This window comes from Gopherus flavomarginatus, chromosome 6 (genome assembly GCF_025201925.1).
Source record: "Gopherus flavomarginatus isolate rGopFla2 chromosome 6, rGopFla2.mat.asm, whole genome shotgun sequence".
NCBI classification, from domain to species: Eukaryota; Metazoa; Chordata; order Testudines; family Testudinidae; genus Gopherus; species Gopherus flavomarginatus.
The window spans coordinates 23,207,561-23,226,967 of NC_066622.1; the positions used below are offsets into that span (position 1 = coordinate 23,207,561).

General features: G+C 44.0%; 1 protein-coding gene across 5 annotated transcripts in view; it reads right to left on the reverse strand.

Moving 5' to 3' along the window:
* The window catches only part of MGLL (monoglyceride lipase), a 69,798-nt gene that overhangs the window by 10,700 nt on the left and 39,691 nt on the right, over positions 1-19,407 (reverse strand). For all 5 annotated transcript variants that reach the window (XM_050958530.1, XM_050958528.1, XM_050958531.1 and 2 more), the window contains 2 exons: positions 8,115-8,251; positions 5,892-6,002 (listed from right to left, as the gene is read on the reverse strand). In XM_050958530.1, coding sequence (XP_050814487.1) covers positions 5,892-6,002; positions 8,115-8,251 — 248 coding nt within the window. The remainder of the gene's footprint in view (positions 1-5,891; positions 6,003-8,114; positions 8,252-19,407) is intronic.

Below are 19,407 nucleotides of genomic sequence, written 5' to 3' on the forward strand. Positions count from 1 at the left end.
ACACAGGCTAGGGATCTGGCCCTATAGTTACAAAACTGTCACGAAACCAAAGAATTTGGATATCCACTGGCATCAATTACAAGAATGGGCACAATACTATGAAATACTCACAACTGCCCTCATACTACACTCTGCATTTCTTCCCCTTGCAGATGAGAGATCAAGTCAATGTGGGAAAGGCCTGGCTTAAGCAGCCTGCTAAGGGCCATTGTTTTATGGAGCTGGTGGTATTGCTGTTGCTGCTGCCTCTTCCTACCATCACTCAGTTCTGATTTCAGGCTGCAGCACTTAAGTGATATTCTGTGCAATTTACAGTACTTGCCTAGGCTGGACTCTCTTTGCTAAACAGATTCTCCAGGGAGTCTGCAAATAAACAACAGTAAAATGTGTATGCATTGACTAAGGAAATCTATCGCTTGCTTGTCTCCTGGGAATCAAACACAAAAACATTCAGCAGCCTGAGCTTGAAAGCACTAGCATGAGAAAGAACATCCTTTATTTCAGTAACATTCCACAATCCCCGCCCCCAATGCAAGATTCTTATCTGATCTTTGATAACTGTCTTCTAATTAAGTGGTCACCGCTTAGAAAAGATGACAATGTGTAATTGGCCTTTGTACTATCTTACTGTATCCACAGATACTACCTGCAAGATTAATTTGTAATCTGCATACTCTGCTTGTGTTTGAAAGCATAGACTGTAATCCATTACACAGGATTGTCTGATACTCTTGTATCAAAGATACTCTCCAAAGGAAAATTACCAGGCTGAAATTAGAGTTCTCCAAGAGTAGGAAGCAGTGAAGGCTCTTTGGGTATGTCTACATCTACAATTTTGCAGCGCTGGTTGTTACAGCTGTATTAGTACAGCTGTATAGGGCCAGCGCTGCAGAGTGGCCACACTTACAGCAACCAGCGCTGCAAGTGGTGTTAGATGTGGCCACACTGCAGCGCCGTTGGGCGGCTTCAAGGGGGGTTCGGGGAACGCGAGAGCAAACCGGGGAAGGAGACCAGCTTCCCCGCGGTTTGCTCTCGCGTTCCCCGAACCCCCCTGCAAACCGCAGGGAAGGAGACCTGCTTGCTCGGGGGTTCGGGGAACGCGAGAGCAAACCGCAGGGAAGGAGACCTGCTTGATTACCAGAGGCTTCCTCAGGTATGCTGGGATACCTGCTTATTCCACGGAGGTCAAGAAAAGCGCTGGTAAGTGTCTATACTTGATTACCAGCGCTGGATCACCAGCGCTGGATCCTCTACACCCGAGACAAAACGGGAGTACGGCCAGCGCTGCAAACAGGGAGGTGCAGCGCTGGTGGTGCCCTGCAGATGTGTACACCTCCTAAGTTGCAGCGCTGTAACCCCCTCACCAGCGCTGCAACTTTGTGACGTAGACAAGCCCATAGTAAATATCAAGGAGACCCCATTCCTAGGGGGATATGTAACTTTCACCTTGTACACTGAATACCCCATTGGTACTCCAACCCCATGAGCCAAATTCATCTTCACTGAGGTCAATGACGTTGCACCAGGAATGAATTTGTCACCGTGGGTATAAATCCAAGTTCATAACTTCAGGTAAGATTCTTACCTAGGGATGGAGTGAATGTCCTCTGGTCTTTAATTTACGATACATTGTTATTACCTGCTCTCTCTGTATGTATATTTATTTATACCCTCATGATGGGAGTCTTGCCAAGAGAGAGTAAATCTGAATTTTTCCACATGTGAGCACATACTACTCTAATGAGGCTCACTTTTTGTTGTCTTGGCTCCACACACTTGTGGTTACCTAATCTTTAGAACATAAGAACAGCAATACTGGGTCAGACCAAAGGTCCATCTAGCCCAATATTCTGTCTTCCAAAAGTGCCCAATGCCAGGTGCCACAGAGGGAATGAACAGAACAGTTAATCATCAAGTGATCCCTCCCCTGTTGCCCATGCCCACCTTCTAACAAACAGAGGCTAGGGATATCATCCCTGCCCATCCTGGCTAATAGCCATTGGTGGACCTATTCTCCATGAATTTATCTAGTTCTTTTTTGAACTCTGTTATAGTCTTGGCCTTCACAGCATCCTCTGGCAAGAAGTTCACAGGTTGACTGTGTGTTGTGTGAAGAAATACTTCCTTTTGTTAGTTTTAAACCTGCTGCCTATTAATTTCATTTGGTGGCTCCTAGTTCTTGTGTTATGAGAAGGAGTAAATAAAATAATAGGAGATATACCAATCTCCTAGAACTGGAAGGGACCTTGAAAGGTCATTGAGTCCAGACCCCTGCCTTCACTAGCAGGACCAATTTTTGCCCCAGATCCCTAAGTGGCCCTCTCAAGGATTGAGCTCACAAGCCTGGGTTTAGCAGGCCAATGCTCAAACCACTGAGCTATCCCTCCCCCCTACAAATTAGCAGGACCAATTTTTGCCCCAGATCCCTAAATGGCCCCCTCAAGGGCTGAACTCACAACGCTGGGTTTAGCAAGTCAATGCTCAAACCACTGAGCTATCCCTCCCCCTTCTTTATTTATTTTCTCTACACCAGTCATGATTTTACAGACCTTTATCATATCTCCTCTTAGTAATCTCTTTTCCAAGCTGAAAAGTCCCAGTCTTATTAATCTCCCCTCATATTCTTCTTTGACCTTCCTAATTATATTTTTACACTCTATTTGCCAGAGTTTATGCTCCTTTCTATTTTCCTCACTAGGATTTAACTTCCACTTTTCAAAGGATGCTTTTTTGCCTCTCACTGCTCCTTTTACGTTGTTGTTTAGCCACAGTGGCTCTTTTTTGGTTCTCTGATGATGTTTTTTAATTTGGGGTATACATTTAAGTTGAGCCTCTATTATGGTGTCTTTAAAAAGTTTCCATGCAGCTTGCAGGGCTTTTACTTTTGGTGCTGTACCTTTTAATTTCTGTGTAATAACTACCTCATGTTTGTGTAGTTCCTGTTTCTGAAATTAAATGCTGTGGTGTTGGGCTGCTGTTGTGTTTTCCCCGCCACAAGGATGTTAAATTTAATTATATTATGGTCATTATTACCAAGCGGTCCAGCTATATTCACCTCTTGGACCTGATCCTGTGCTTCACTTAGGACTAAAATAAGAATTGCATCTTCTCTTGTGGATTCCAGGACTTGCTGCTCCAAGAAGCAGTGATTTAAGGTGTCAAGAACCTTTATCTTTGCATCCTGTCCTGAGGTTGATACATGCTCTGGATATGTTCTCAAAGCTTTCACACATTTCTGGAACCCTCACCAACTTGAGTCAATAGCAACAAACCAGAACAGAAAGAGAGTGGGCCTGGTTCTGATCTCACGCACCTCCAGTTTTACACCGGTGCAACTCACTCATTTACAACTGCATGAGAGGAGAATCAGGCCGTGTGTGTATGTATGTTTGTGCATGTGTACACACCCACATCCTCTGTGTGTGCATATATACAAATATTACTTATGCACAGATATAACTAATCTTATGGTCAAAATGACTGACTGACAGTGATAAAGAGGTACTCGGACACTGTCCTCATAAGGAATTTCAGATATATGTGAAAAGCCACATTACCCGTGTACATTTAGTGTAGGGGGCATCAGTCAATACAGCTTATAGCTCAACAATTCATTGCCACTGGAAAAATAATCTTTCATGTTATAAATCTGAGCTTCCAGGGTCAAAAGGATCCAATGCGGCATCACTGATTTTGTGAGGACCATGGTGATGGTCTATAACACAATGGGCTTTTAATTAAAAATACTGTGTTGAACACCCTAGCCACATTTGATAGCTGAAGATTTGATCTCCTAACGGGTTTGAAGCAGCAGGTGATGTAATATGGATTATTTAGGGAGTGGTTGGCAGGCCAAACTCAATAAAATGGAGAAGACGGTAATCAGGCAGTTTTGGTCTAGGATAAAAGAGAAGTGCACAGTTCATCCATTCAGGCATGGCAAACCATTCAATCTTACCCTTGTCCACCCCAGTCTGTAAGAGAGAGATCCCAGATTGAGATGGAAAAAGGTGTTTTGAGTCTGAGGGCTTGCTACACACCAGTCCATATGGGTTTTTAACTAGAAGTGTGCTTTAAAACTGATTTCGTTAACCTGGTGCAAAAGGCTTTGCGGGAACGCCTAAACCAATATATACTGGTCTTATATTGATTTATCCTAAATTGATTAGGAACAGGTTTAAGCTAAACTGAAACAAACCACACTTAAACCAAAATAAGAGTGTCTACACAGGGTTTTACCCCAGTTCAACTACATCATTTTAAAAACAGATTTAGTTAAAGTTAAGCAAATGAGTGAAATTATACTGTGTGAAAATAAGGCCTGAGTGATCACAGAAGTTGTAACAAGAAGTTTATTGGGACCAGGCACAAAGAAAAGCGAATGGCTCTGGTCAGTAAAGGCCAAGTGGAATGGAGAATTGTAACACAAGTCATACAAGTTAGAGATGGAAAAATCACATTGGGTCCCATCTAATCCTCTCCTGGGAGACCAGTGCGGGATTGTTTCTTACAGAAAATTTTCTTGGGGTTTATTCCACCCAGTTATATATGTTTCAAGCAATGCTGCCTCCACCAGTTCCCTTCGGGCGCAAACAGATTCCAGGGCTTACTAGAGACATGCTTTCTATTATTCATCTTACATTTTTCTTTTCATACTTCTATATAAGAACGGCCGTACCGGGTCAGACCAAAGGTCCATCTAGCCCAGTATCTGTCTACCGACAGTGGCCAAATGATTCTCCCTGGTTCCATCTCCTTGTGCCACCAGAAATAATCCCCTGCCTTCTTGCTATTTACATCCTGCACATGCTTGAAAACACAGGGCCAAATTCTGGCTGCTCTTACCTAGATGAGCAAGAAGGGAAGAAAGTGCACTTGTGCAATGAGTAGCCGGGTGTTTTCATTCTCTGTGTGAGGGAGTCACAGGGCACGGGAATAACACAGGCTGCATTTCTTTAAAGTGCATAGTGGCTGCCACTCCTGCATGTGCTCCCCCAGCACCCCTTGAGCTCTTCTTCCTGACCCTGTTCTCCACAGCCAGAATGCCTCCAGGTGCTGTCCTGGTTGCAGTACTTCTGTACCCCTCTTCTAACATTCTTGTGGCTGGTTAAGCTCTGTTCTGTGGCAGCAGTGTCTGGGGGATCTGGGCCTCTCTTATGTTCCCTCTGATTGTCATTTACCTAGGCCACGTCAAACTCTTCTTGCCACAAGAGGATGAGCGTGCTGGCCATTGCTCTGTCACCAGGGAGCAGGTTCGGGCACTACAAGTAATAACAGCTCAAGGGGCTATAAGCACCACTGTTAAAGCTACTGACTTTCAGCCGTTCCTGAGAAGAGCAGACAAATGACCTGATTGTTTTTCTTTGTTTCCATGTAGAGTTTTAGAGCCTTACTGTGCAAGGTGCTGTGTGTCCTATGGGGAGCCCAGAGCCCTCCTTTCTTGCTGACTTCATTGGGTACTGAGGGTACACAATGCCTGGCAGGATTGGATCCCCAGTCAGTTGCCTCTGCATGCTCTGTTCTCATCACAGACTCTCCTGCCGCTCTAGTGCAGGAAGAACTTAACCATCTAGATTTTTAAATCACTCTTCCCTTTTCTGATTTGACTAATTAAAAAAACAACTTCCTGAACCAGAGGCCACAATTCATTCTCCTTTTTGAATAAATAGAATTTGCTTAGAAACAGGGGCTGATGGAGGAAGAGAGTGATGGCCGGACCCCACGTGATGCAGAGAACGGAGATCTAGGTAGGATGCCTGCAGTTAGAGACAGGATTCCTTTCAGAGTTGCTTCTTTAAAATGATCTGATCACAGGAAGAACAATGTGGTCCCACTCTTTCCTGTTTTGTGTGTGTGTGTGTGTGTGTGTATTTTACATCCATTGCTATTACCTTGATAGGCGTCGCTGCCTCTGGGCTTGCTACAACTAAAGGAGAAATTAACACCAGGCCTGAAAACTCGGTTGGTCTCTCGCAGGCAGTTAGGATGGAGATGGCTCCTCCCTGCAATACAAAAGTGAGAGGCAGCCTGAGCACTAATACAAATGATCAGACTTTACTATTTGTACAGCATGGTGGTGTGCTGGGCACTTTCCTGGCAGGTACAAAACAAAGTTCTCTGCTCCAGGGAGCTTCTAATGATCTAGACACCTTTGTGCAAGCAAAAGATGTAATAACTAGAAGCAAAGGGGTAGATTTGGTTGGGCTTGTCTTGGAGAGGGGTGGCTTTTGGAGAGTGCAGGTAGAATATTTTTTTCTGAGCTAGGCTTCAGCACTGCAAACCCTTATGCATGTGCTTAACTACATGCACGTGAGCAGTCCCAGAAATTTACTGGATTATTCATGTGCATAAAGTTTGCAGGTTTAGGGCTTGAACAGTCCTCTGTGGGGAGGACTAAAAATTAAAGGTCTCTTGGAACTAATATAAATTTCACATGAGACATGAAGGAAGAGAAGGAGGGACGTGGGGGACTGGAGCAGAGAGGTGACTGCATGACAGAAGGGGTGGAGATGAGCGGGAATGGGACACAAAGATAACGAAAAAGCAGGCAGTAGTTTTACCCGGTACTTCCGAGTTATACTGGTATCCACGGGTAACAAAATATTGTCACCTGGGAATGGAAACCATAAAAGTCTGGATAATGACTGTAGGCCCCAAATTATCCTCTTGCAAATGTCTCTTTCCTCATTCCCCCGCGGCCCCCCCTCTCCCCCCCAGCAAACAGTTCATAGAGTTCTACTATCAGCAACCTACTCATGGGCTGCAAGTTAAACAGAGGTGCATTCCCATGTAGTTTCAAGCCAAGTGTTGGCAGAATTGCAGAAACTGTGTGAGAATTGTAGGAATTGGTGTGCTTGGCTTGCTTGCTCAGTAAAGATCACAGAGGATTAGTTGTTAAGGAAAATGCTTGGTGAACTTACATGCTGCTGAAGAACCAGTGGCTTGTTTAAATGGAGCAGCAGCAAAAAGAATCTCAATGACCTTATTTGGCTTGGTACTTGGAAATTAGCTCCTTGTTACAGAGGCTGAGAGCATAGTGAACTCTTAGAAGCACGCCATGTGCTTTAGATCAGAATTGTTGATTATCGGACCATGGGGTTAAATCCTGAAGTGCTCATTCATTTTTTGTACGCAGGAACAATCACTGTGACACCAATAGGAATATTGCCTGACTGAATCCACGGGATTTGGCCCATGCTGGCAGAATCACACTTAAAATCTGCTCACAAAACCAATCCTTCTTTTGTTTTTCATCCCTAATCCTTGAAACACTGTCCAGTACAGTTATGTAACAGAATGAGGCTACAGTGTGTCGCCATGCTTTATTCCCAATCCACTCACAAGGCTACAGAGTGTATAACCTCCTGGTTACCAGTTCAATTACAAGCCTGGTTGTTGGTGAATGAAAGAAGTTACCATCTGCCAGTTGTACAGTGCCCCCCCAATGAGGAATGTGTTGGTGGAACTCAGTTCGGTTCCTAGTGGGTTGGTAGGGATGCGCATCATGAATTAGCCTTTTGTTGCAAATGGCACTAATTAGCATCCTGATCTCAACAGAAAGGCCAAAGACTGAATGGGTCACAGAGACTGCAGTTCCCTCTACGGGTGAGGCAGTGAGGGGAAGCTTGTACAGTAGAACTTTAGTGTTATGAACATCTCGAGAATGGAGGTGGTTCGTAACGCTGAAATATTCATAATGCTGAACAAAATGTTTTGGTTGTTTTTTTCAAAAGTTTACAACTAAACATTGACCTAATGCAGCTTTGAAGCTTTACTCTGTGGAAGAAAAATGCTACTGTTAACCATCTTAATTTAAACGAATCAAGTACAGAAACAAACTTTCCTTTTATTTTTTAAATAGTTTACATTTAACACAGTATTGTACTTGGGAGGTTTTTTGGTCTCTACTGCTGCCTGATCGTGTATTTCCAGTTCCAAGGTGTGTGGTTGACAGATCATCTTGTAACTCTGGTGTTCATAATTCTGAGGTTCTACTGTTTCTTAATTTGCTTTTCTTACAGTAGGTTGTGTGATTCCCACCCTCCAGAATGGGATCCATAATGCTGTGGCAGATGTAATGATGACTATTGAGGTGTACGGTGTAGCATGCTTACCATGGAATGCCCCAGAATGAAAACTGGGAGGTCTGGATGATCCTTCCTCATGAGTTCAATGTGCTGCAAGCTGTCTCTGATGAAAACATGGAAATCTGACACGACCATGCGGTCACCTTCGCTCTGCCCATGGCCAACTGTATGGGGGAAAGGAAAATGTTGCTTCTACACCACACAGAACAATATTAACATTTTACTTGGCACTGAGATACTCCAGATATGCGTGCATCAGAAATGCGATAGGTAGGTAGGTAGGTCAGCAATGTTCTAGTTCCCCCACACACTGCTTATTGCATAAATCCGGTCCCACCCAGCTTCCTTCCCCAATATCTCATAATGGATAACGTCAATGTCCTGTAGAAATATGCAGTACAACACACAAGAGAGAAAAGCAAGCTTATGGCTCCCTAGGTCTTGCCTAAGAGCGTTGTTAATTCTTCACATACGCATGGGCTCCCCATCACTGGAGATAGGCCTGACGAACAGAGTTCAGATCTAGTCTCTGACTACTCTCAAGTTCAGGGGCTGTTCAGTTCTGGGAGTTTGGATTGGCCTATTATAGATACAGAAGGCAGATGCCAAGTTCAGAGTTTGATCCTGATCCAAAGTTACCCAGAATTTGTGGATGTTAAGATGCAGACACTCAGATGCCATGGTGAGGGGTGCAGTATATACACACAGAGAGACAAATAATTTTAGATATTGGATTAGACCAGTGGTTCTCAAATGTCATTGCACTGTGATCCACTTCTGACAACAAAAATTACTATGTGACCCCAGTCCCCTGTGTTACTCTAGATTCTAGAGTCTAGAATCTGGGATGGCATTAGGAGGCGGTAAGCAGGGCAATTTCCTGGGCCTGCATACCGCAAGGGGCCACACGAAGCTAAGTTGATTAGGCTTCGGCTTCAACCCTGAGCAGCACGGAGTCTAATGATGGCCCTGGAGGCCCCATTAAAATGAACTTGTGAGCCACTTTGGGGTCGCGACCCACAGTTTCAGAACTGCTGGATTAGACTATTATAGGCATAGCAGGTCTCCTGCAAAATTCAGACTTTTGTGTACAAACTTTCCCAAATTCTGGGGCTCTTGAGACTCTGGTCTTTGATTTTGCCACGTCTGTTCCAGAAACAGTTTTTATGTTTGGAGAGACCTGCCATGTCCTCTCCTGCTGTTTGGGGGCAATGGGTTAGCGCGCTAGCCTTCATCGATGGAGAGCTGAATTCAAATGTCAGCTTACTGTAGGGCCACAAGCGTGGGGAGTGTAAACAAGGCTCTCCTCCTACACAAGTGGTAACGCAAACCCCCAGCCTCCCACCCTGACAGTCTATTTATGCTACACACAGCATTTGTCTTGTTTTTGATCAATTTTTAGTCTCCTCTGCCTTTTTTCCTCTTTGAAGTACACTAGTTACTATGGAAACAATGGTATCTTTAGTAGGGGAGGGATTAGTGACATCCATAAGCACTGTACAAAGTCCATTTATTAGCATGCCAAGGTTAGAAACATATACCACACATTGTGGAAACAACAGAGTATATATGATGATTATCATAACCACACACATTGTGTGATATATATATATATATATAATGAATATAATTATTTTTTCCCAAAAAAGAGCCTTGCTGTTTCTATTCAATGTAGTTTGTCATTTAAGGAGATTTGGGGGAAATAAAAATTACTGGTTCCATGTTACAGGCTGGCCATGTCTGCCTTTAACACCCACCCTCTTCGCAGGTGTTGCTCCTGCTAGGAAATGCTAAGTGGGCCCTTCTGACTCAGTGATGCAGGTGTCTCTTACTTCCCCTGGATGTTAGGGAGGTGAAGAAGAGGTTCTCTAGAAATAGAGGATCTAAGGTGTGGGCTGAGCAAGCCAGAAGGAGGAATCCTGGGAGTAGCCAAGTCTAGGGAAAAGGTGTGAGCAACACTTTATATGATCTTATTAATTTCTGTGTTTGAAATCAAATACCAGGCAGAGGGTGAGTTTGGCTTCCACACAGTTGTGTGGACTGTTTGTAGAGCAGATTGGGAAAGGCACTTGCTCACATTCCATATTCTTTCTTAAAAACATCAGTTTAAAATAAATCTCATCACTAACTCTATACATGGCTTCATTTCCACAAAAGATTAAATTCTGCATTTATTTTAATATTTATTGGTCATTTAAAGCTGTTTTCAGTCTACGGATGTATGGAAGATACTTTGGGAGAAATATGCTAACTGCTTGCTAATGTCTCTACAAATGGTACAGTGATGTACTGTACCATGTCATTTGTAATATACTAGCATGTTGCCAACATGTGGGCTGATCCTGCAAACGCGCTATTGATTTTAGTGCTTACTGCCCTGGTCTCAGAGTCAGGAAAGCACTTAAGTGGGCATTTTAGCCCCACTGACTTCATTGGCATTACTAAGAGTAGAAAGCACTGTGCCTGGTGGCTTTTGAAGGCTCAGACCCTCAGGGGGTCCCCTCTTTATTATGTGTAGTTGATTTTTTTCTCTTATGATAGATCCTGCCATGAATAGCATACAATCTTATATTCTGTGTTTGGAAAGTTCCTTGCACATGGTGCATGCTACTACATTTAGGCCAGGTGTACACCAGAAATTTTTGCCATTATAGTAATGTTGGTTTGGAGTCTGACTTATTTGTTTTAATGACATTTCTATACTGGCAAAAGTCCTAGTGTAATTGCTGTTATGCCAGCATAAAAATGCTTTTGTTGATTCTAGTGGGACATACATAATCCAGTGATACAAAAAAGAATTCACTGGAGCCAGAGAGCAGTTAGTGCACTCAGTTACACCTGGAGGATGGGTCAGGCCCAATTAAAGATTAGGCCTAGCTGTAGCAGAGTGGGGGTGCTTTAATTAGTCCCATGTGAGAGGAGCCATTGTCACTAATAAAGGAAGGCCTTCAGGGCAGTAGAAGGGAATCAGGAGGCTGAGGAACAGAGTAGGCCTTGAGATCCTGTCTCAAGAAGGGAGCTTTGGCAAAGGGTTGAGAGAGATACTGGGAAGTTTCAGGGGTGTGGTGAGCCTTGACAAAAAAACAAGACACCCAGAGAAGCAAGACTCCAGAGGTTGAATTTCAGGAGGAAAGAGAGAGGTGTACACAGTGCCTTGAGAGAAGCAGACAGGAGCCAGATCTCCAGGGCAAAAGCCCTGGAAGACACTGTTCAGTTCAGGAGTTGCAAAGAACTCTGCAGAGCCTGGGGAGGGGTGAAGGCCTGTGGATGAGTGAGCCCAGGTAGGGGCTGGGGAAAAGGAGACAGAGACAGGCTGAGGAAGGCAGCAAGGAGTCTGAAGCAGCAGATGTTAGCTGTTTTCACCCTTTAGACAAGCATTCCTCTCTCAGACTTCTTAAAACAACGGATTAGAGGGATTTCCCCCTGTATGTGACAGGAGTGATGCATGTGTAATAAAGGGAGAACAGACTCCCCCTTCCCCTGTTAATATATTTTTATTTTTGGCATTGATACTATTATTAGCGATCCAGCAGTGTTAATGAGACTCTGTGTAGATCACACTAAGATGTTCTTTTTTCCCCTTCATTTTATTTTAACAGAGCAGTCACTGCACTTTTATCTTTTTCTCCCTGAGAAACCAAACCTGCTCTGAACGGTAATGAGTCCATTAAAAGTTAGACTCTTCCAACTGACAGCTGCTCAGGGCAGGGAGCTGAATGAGCTAAATGAAAGGAGGTGGCACAATCAAACATCAATACAGTAAAGACTGCTGATATTTTTCATTCGAATTTTACAGACTTCAGAAGAGTTTGTGAGAGAGTAAAGAGGCCAAATGCATCCTTGATGAAACCCCAATATCTGCAATGGGGTTACACAAGGGACGAATCTGGCCTAATGGTTCTAAAAAGCCAGTTTCACGAAAGTCGGTGCAGAAAAAAGCTACATCTGTGAAATGTCTGGAGGATGAAACTAAGCAAGTGATGCTCAAAAGCGAGGAGCACAATAGTGGGTCACAGAAACGCCACAAGCTCCAAAGCCCGGTGATTTGGACAGCTTGTCTTTGAGGCGAGAAATACCAAAATACACGATTCAGTAAGCCACCTTGCTCAGAACTTTTGTCTAACGTACAGAGACAGACAGCCATTTTAACGACAAGCCTTTCAAAACACTTAGCTGAAGGGGCTGAAAATGGAAGAGATATAATCACCACACAAATTCAATAACATGGGCTTGATTTTCCAAATTATGCCTACACAATTGTATATCTAATTTGCCCACTCAACTATTACTATTGCATATGCAAATAGCCAGAGGACAATGCAATGGCTGTAACTAAGCACACAAACTCAGGGTACAGCTGCATGCATGTTGTTTTTTTAAAATAAATCAGGCCACTATTCTTTTTTTTAAATTGTTATTCGTAAAATGAGACTGTCTAATCCTGTCTTCTTTACTCCAGCAAAAGCATCTTTGCAAAATGTTGTGGCGTTTTGTCTGAGTAAGGACTGAAGGAGGATTGCAGGGATTTGGCCCACTGACATTAGAAAAGGAAAATAAGCATTAGGCCATTTTATACTCCTCCATAGCCAGAGCAGGACTGTTCCCTAACCTAGTCTCTCCAGATTATAATGATACCTTAGAGTCCAAAACCAAAACAGCAAGAGGAGTGGATGATAAACTCAACCATGTCTGAATGGGGCCTTGGGCACATGAGTTTCAGCCAAGAGTCATAGTCATGGAGTTTAAGGCTAGAAGGGACCACCAGGTCATTTACTCCAACATCCTGAATATCACAGCTACCAGCACCTGCACACTAAACCCAACAACCAGAGCCATAACTAGGCATTTTGGCGCTTGGGGCAAGCAAGCATATTTGCATCCCCTACCATTTTTTTTCTGCCCCCTCAGCTTTGTGCCCTGCTCGCCCCATCCTGGTTACAGCCCTGCCGAGAACCAAAATTAGACCAAAGTATTATAGCTTTCAGGAACCTAAACTATTATGTGGAGTGTAGCTCCTTCATTGTTACACATCTTTCCAGAAGAGGAACTGCTGACTAGCCCTGCTGGAAGGTGGGTGTGGGGGGATGGAAAAGAGAGCATTTGGGGGTATATATATATAGAGAGATACAACCATATAAGCAAGGATTTGCTAAAATATTCATCCTCCCTGTGTTCTGCTTGCTCCTACATCCTACAAGTACTTTGACCCCAGCCCCCTGATGTGATGGAGTCTTGCTCTTGAAAAAAGACTGCAAGGTGAAGTCAGCAACCCTTCAAGCTGCTATTAGTTCACACTCTTTAGGATCAAGTTTGCAGAGGTGCTCAGCAAAAATGCACAGTGTAATTTACACACTTTAATACAGGGTGAATGGTGCATCAATGGCTATCATCCAGGATGGGCAGGAATGGTGTTCTTTGCCTCTGTTTGCCAGAAGCTGGGAATGGGCAACAGGGGATGGATCACTTGATGATTACCTGTTCCGTTCATTCCCTCTGGGGCACCCGGCATTGGCCACTTGCGGAAGACAAGATACTGGGCTACATGGACCTTTGGTCTGACCCAGTATAGCCATTCTTATGTTCTGATATTTCCTTATGAGTGAGCTCAAGGAACTTGCACAGCCCTGCACTGCCATCACTGAAGGAACTAACATCACCCACAATGATAAAACCATGCTATGTGCTCAGGGTGACCAGATGTCTCAATTTTATAGGGACAGTCCTGATATTTGTCTTATATAGGCACCAATTACCTCCCACCCCCTGTTGTGATTTTTCATACTTGCTCTCTGGGCACCCTATATGTGCTTCACCAGAAGCTCCTGCTGGTGACAGCCTGGGGATGATTAACATATAGCATGATGCCTTCTCCTTGAAGTCAATTGGAGCTGCAGTTCTCAGCATGGCTGAAAAATCAGGCCTTTAAATACAGTAAGTTAGAGCAGCAGGGCATTAGCCACAGTGAATATCATGGTAGTGTCTGCTCTTCGCCTCTCCTAGGTCCTAGGACCTCTGTCACATTATTTCACAGCGCACAGATGTATTAAAGGGTTGGTGAAGACTGTTTAAACCTCATCAAGGTCAAGATGTGGAGAGTTTGCTGGAGAGACCAGGTCCTTTGAAAGACTTTTTATAAAAGGTGCTAGCAGCTTTCATTGCAAACTTAGAGAGGAGTAAAGAGAACTAGGCAATGCGCTGGTGCTTTTTATAACCTGTTTTCTTCTCCATGTCACAAAGTGATCTCTTTCTGGGGGAAGGAAGGCTCCAATCTTCCTGGAATCATGTAAATTATTGATGGAAAAATCCCACTAAGTCTTTCAGACCAGTTCCCTGTCCATGCAGGACAGGGGTGAAAGTAATATTAAATTTTTACTGGTACGGGGGCCAGCTCTGGGCCCCCAGAAGGGGCGGTGCCTCGGGCAGAGGGGCAGGGCTGCCACAGTAGCAGTGGCCAGGAACCCAAGGCCCTTTTAAATTGTCGGCCCTGGGGCAGCTGCCCCTTTTGCCCCTTTTGTCGGTGGCCCGGGAGGGGACAAAAGGGGCAATGACATTAAAGCACTGCCATGGCAGCACTTTAACATCGGCTGGGTACTATCCGGTACCAGCTTCTTACTGGTAAGCCGTACTGGCCCGTACCAGCCCACTTTCACCCCGCTGTAGGATTGTTCTTTATCAAACGACTGTTAGTTTTCTCTTTAGTTTTAAATGTTTTTCACATGATGATGGTTCCACTACTTCCCTTGGGAGATTATTCCATAGCCCAAAAGATCCCACGATCATAATTTCATCCTATTCCTCTGTTATCGCCCTTAAGGCATTTCTATGTGCTACACTCCCTCGTTGATGCTTAAACCCCTCAAATATTTGTAGACTTTCATCATCACTTTACATATTAGTTACAAGCCATACATATTTATTTATTTTAATCCTTTCCTGTAAATCAAGCCTTCTAAGACAAAGGCAGCAGCCTAACTCTGTTTTTTAGTGAATCGCTTTTCACAGCTTTATCTAGAACATTTCATTGCAGGAGGATTAAATGGTCAGGGAAAATGCAGTGACAGATACTGATCTCAGTTGTGCTGGGGTAAATCCGTTCATTTAGTGGAATCACTCCGGATTTGAAATGGTGTCAGTGAGATTAGAAGTTCTGGGCATATTCTGCCCTTTATCCCTTCACTCCCAGTTTACCACTGAAAAAACATGAGACTGGGAAGCACGGGGTGAAAAACCTTCAGCCTAGAGAGGAGCTGAGATGTGGTGTTTGAATCTGGATCCAAAGTTCAGCAGAGGTCAGGTCTGGAAGTCTGGGTTACATCCATTTTTACTTAAGACAAAGGCCGTTTAGTAACCAGGGAGCAGGATATTATCACAGGGCTCCCTGATGGAATTCTGTCCCTAAAGGTATGTCTACACTGGAGCTGGAAGGTGTAATTTCCAGCTTGAGGAGACATACCCATGCTAGTTCTGATTGAGCCAGTCTGCTAAAAATACAAGTATAGTCACGGCAGTGCGAGTGATGGGATGGGCTAGCCACCCCAGTATGTACCTAAGGTTTCACACAGGATCTTATGAGGGGTGGCTCGCCCATCCTGCTGATCATGCTGCTGCCACTACACTTTGATCCTGCTAGTGCGCTAAAAATAGAGCGAGTGCAGGTACATCTGTTTGAGTTGGAAAGTACACCCGCAGTGCAGACATCCCCCGATCCAACAGCTTGTAAAATAAGGGGAAAGAATAAGATACGGCTTTCCTTTTACTCATGTTCTAGGTCACAATTTCCCACTAGGCTTTCTCTAACTTCTAGGCTTATCGCCTCTACAGTTCAAAGGGGAAGCTATTAACAGATGAAGGAGGGAGGGAGAAGATCATAGTCTACCAGCCCAAGCAGTGCTTTGCCTGTAGCCAGAACTCAGCTCTCACTCAGATCATAAATAAATATTAAATCCAAATGGCACTAAGAAAGCAGGTTGGATCCAGAGATTTTATTAAAGGTAGTTAAAGGTGAAAACTCTGTCATTACCCACATAGTCAAAGCAGAATCCACACATAAGGGATGCTTATTAATTATGCCATGAGGCCTTCAGCAAGGCAGAAATTAGATTCAATGCAGCAGTAGTGTGGCTGATTTAATAAGCTGGAGTGCAGCTGAGAAGCTCCTTTTCAATTCCCAATAGAGCCTTTTGGAGGCTAGAAAGGGCGGTTTTACTGCTTCAGAACTAGCTGGGCCATAGCAGCAGGTACATTACAGAGGACCCTGCCATCACTCTCAGTGTAGCGCAAAGGAGGGTGTTTCATGAGAGCTCAAACCAAATTCCGACTCATTAGTTACCCCACTGCCTCTCGGCTCAATAAGCCCATGCGGGAACCCAAAGAAACAACAGGGAGAGATTTTTCTTACAAAGCAATCTAGTGGATGAATATCCAAACCCTATGGGGGTAGGAGCGCATTATCCTTATTAGACCCCTCCCCCCAGCAAAAAGCAGGGTTAAAACCCAGTTAAAATTGCTGTCACAGTTATTGGGTGTGCTGCCCCTTTGAGGCTCCCTTGAGCGCCCCCCTCAGGGGACAGGCCTGGTTTCCTGCCCCTCACTCGAGGTGGAACCACGTGGTCCAACCACTCTTAGACTGGATCTCTGCACAGCAGCCCTGTGTTTACCAACTGCATTTATCTGACAGGCCCAGGCACCCATAAGCTGTTTCCTCTGGGCACATGTGAGCAGCAGCTGATTAAACTGACTCTAAAAAACAGCCTCTTCAAAACAGCGCATTATTTATTCACCCAGGGTACACAGCATCCAGACAAAAGGGTAAAAACAAGGAAGGTCTAGATGCATGGGTATTACCTACCGTCCTGCACCTTAATCTTGACCTTTCAAGCTTTTGAAGTTCTCCTCAGCCCAGATACCTCCATCTCTGGAATGAGTGAGACAGGACTTGAATAACTCAGACATAGGTTAGGGGTTTGTTATTGAAGTGGATGTGTGAGATTCTGTGTCCTGCATTGTGCAGGAGGTCAGACTAGATGATCATAATGGTCCCTTCTGACATTAAAGTCTATGAGATTGCCCTTCTGCAGCTTCTGCCTTGTTCTCTCTGCCAGAGGCTCATCTCTAGCCACTCAGTCCGCCTTCCTCCCTAAGTCAGCATCTTTAAGGTTTAGGAGCCCCTTTGATCCTCCTTGGCTTTCAGCCTTGGGAGGAGTAAATTATGCTAGCCTGGTGGGAGCCAGGCAAAGGTGTTCCCCAATTAATAGCTTCCTCTGGGAACCCATTTGTTTCCTTTTCTTTGCCATTGTTTCATTTCCTGTTTGCTTCCTCCTTAACAGCCTCCTTGAACTTAACTCCTAGCAGTCAGACAGGCTAATACCACACAGAAACTGAATTACCGATAATTATGAAAAAAATACACAGCGTCAACAGAGCCATCAAAAAGCTATGAAATCACTGGTAAAGTCCTCACCCATCTCTTGCAACCTACACACATTATTTTTCTCCTCTCTACTTTATCTTGCCCACATCCACCTATCCCTAAAACATGGCTTCTCCCTCCACCTCCACACCAAACATGTGACTTTCACCTCTGACCAGGTGGAGTGGCTAGAAATTGAGGTGTTCCGGTTTTTCAGTGTTGAACTGGTTTTGTACTGAAGTTGATGGTTAGTGTGTAGATTTTTAGTTGATGGTTATGCTGAAGTAAGTCATGCTGGATAACTGTCAATAGCAGTGGAAATAGTTTGCATAAGGGTTTGTTAGTTTTGGAAGCCATAGGAGTTGAATTATTTAAGTAATGGGATTATGAAGAAGTAGGGTATTTTTAGCATCTGATGTCTGTATTTAGATGATCTGTACTTCAATTTAAAGCTTGTCGGGGCATCGGCTGTCTTTTGTGTGTGTGCAGCACCTAGTATGGTGGAGACCTGGACTCTGACTGGGGTCCCTAGGTGCCACAGCAATACGAATAATAAATAATTATGACATGATCAGATTTAAGGCTGTACATTTTGTGTGGAGGCCGGAGGAGGCACCCAGGTAGTGGATGTGAGTGAGAAAATGAAAAGACGAAATCATAAATGTAGGTTGCAAGGGCTGTGTGAGGACGTGATTTCCTATTTTTTTAAGGTTTATGTGGAAAAATACCAAATGTGCTAGTAAACATTTGAAATTACATCAGAACAGAGCAGAACACACTATTCAAAAATGAATCAAGTACATTCTTTTTATTAAGTGAGCAAAGTTCATTAATTAAACATACTGGATTTCAAAGCTCCTGATGCGGTTTTCATCATTTGTTTAACAAGTCACATACCTCATCTGCCATTCAGACACAAACAACTAAAGCTGCAGGAACAAACATCAAAGCAGGACAATCAACATCTGGAAAAGTCAAGAGACTGTTCCATATCCTTCATATCACGCAAAGCAACGGCTACGCTCACAGAACAAACACACACAGGAAGCAACTCAGACTTCACCAGAAAGATGGGGAGCTGCAAAAAAAGCTTCTTCATGCTGGGAACCATCTCTTAGCAACAAACATAAAGTGAACTTGTTCTCCATCCACCTTCCAACAATCAAGGCAGGACTGTTCCCTGCAAGATATTCCCCAGTGTCTGCCTAGGTAATTAGATGGCCCTCATTACCCTTGTATTTGAGCACCATACAATCTTCAGGTTTCAGAGTAGCAGCTGTGTTAGTCTGTATGCACAAAAAGAACAGGAGTACTTGTGGCACCTTAGAGACTAATAAATGTATTTGAGCATAAGCTTTTGTTGGCTACAGCCCACTTCATCAGATGCATAGAATGGAACATATAGTTCTTACTATACCTTCTTACTATATGTTCCATTCTATGCATCTGATGAAGTGGGCTGCAGCCCATGAAGGCTTATGCTCAAATAAATTTGTTAGTCTCTAAGATGCCACAAGTACTCCTGTTCTTTTTACAATCTTCAATGTGTTTATCCTCACAACATGAGGTAAGGCAGTACTATTATCCCCACTGGACAGGCGGGGGACCCAGGCGCAGAGAAACTAAGTGACTTGCTCAAGCTGATGCAGGAAGTCAGTGGCAGAGAAGGGAACTGAATGCAGGTCTCCAAAATTCCAGGCGATCATCCTAACCACTGGATCATCCTTCCTTCCTTCCTCTTTAGTGTACTGAACAGTCTAGTTCTGAAATGTCTCTCAAAGCCCATTTTAGTGAACTATGTCGTCTTCCACCTGCGCAGAACGCACCAGCTATAGTTTATCACCTGCACACACAGCTAGTATATACAGTGCTCTCAGATGCTATGATGATGGGCATGTTATAAGATCATAG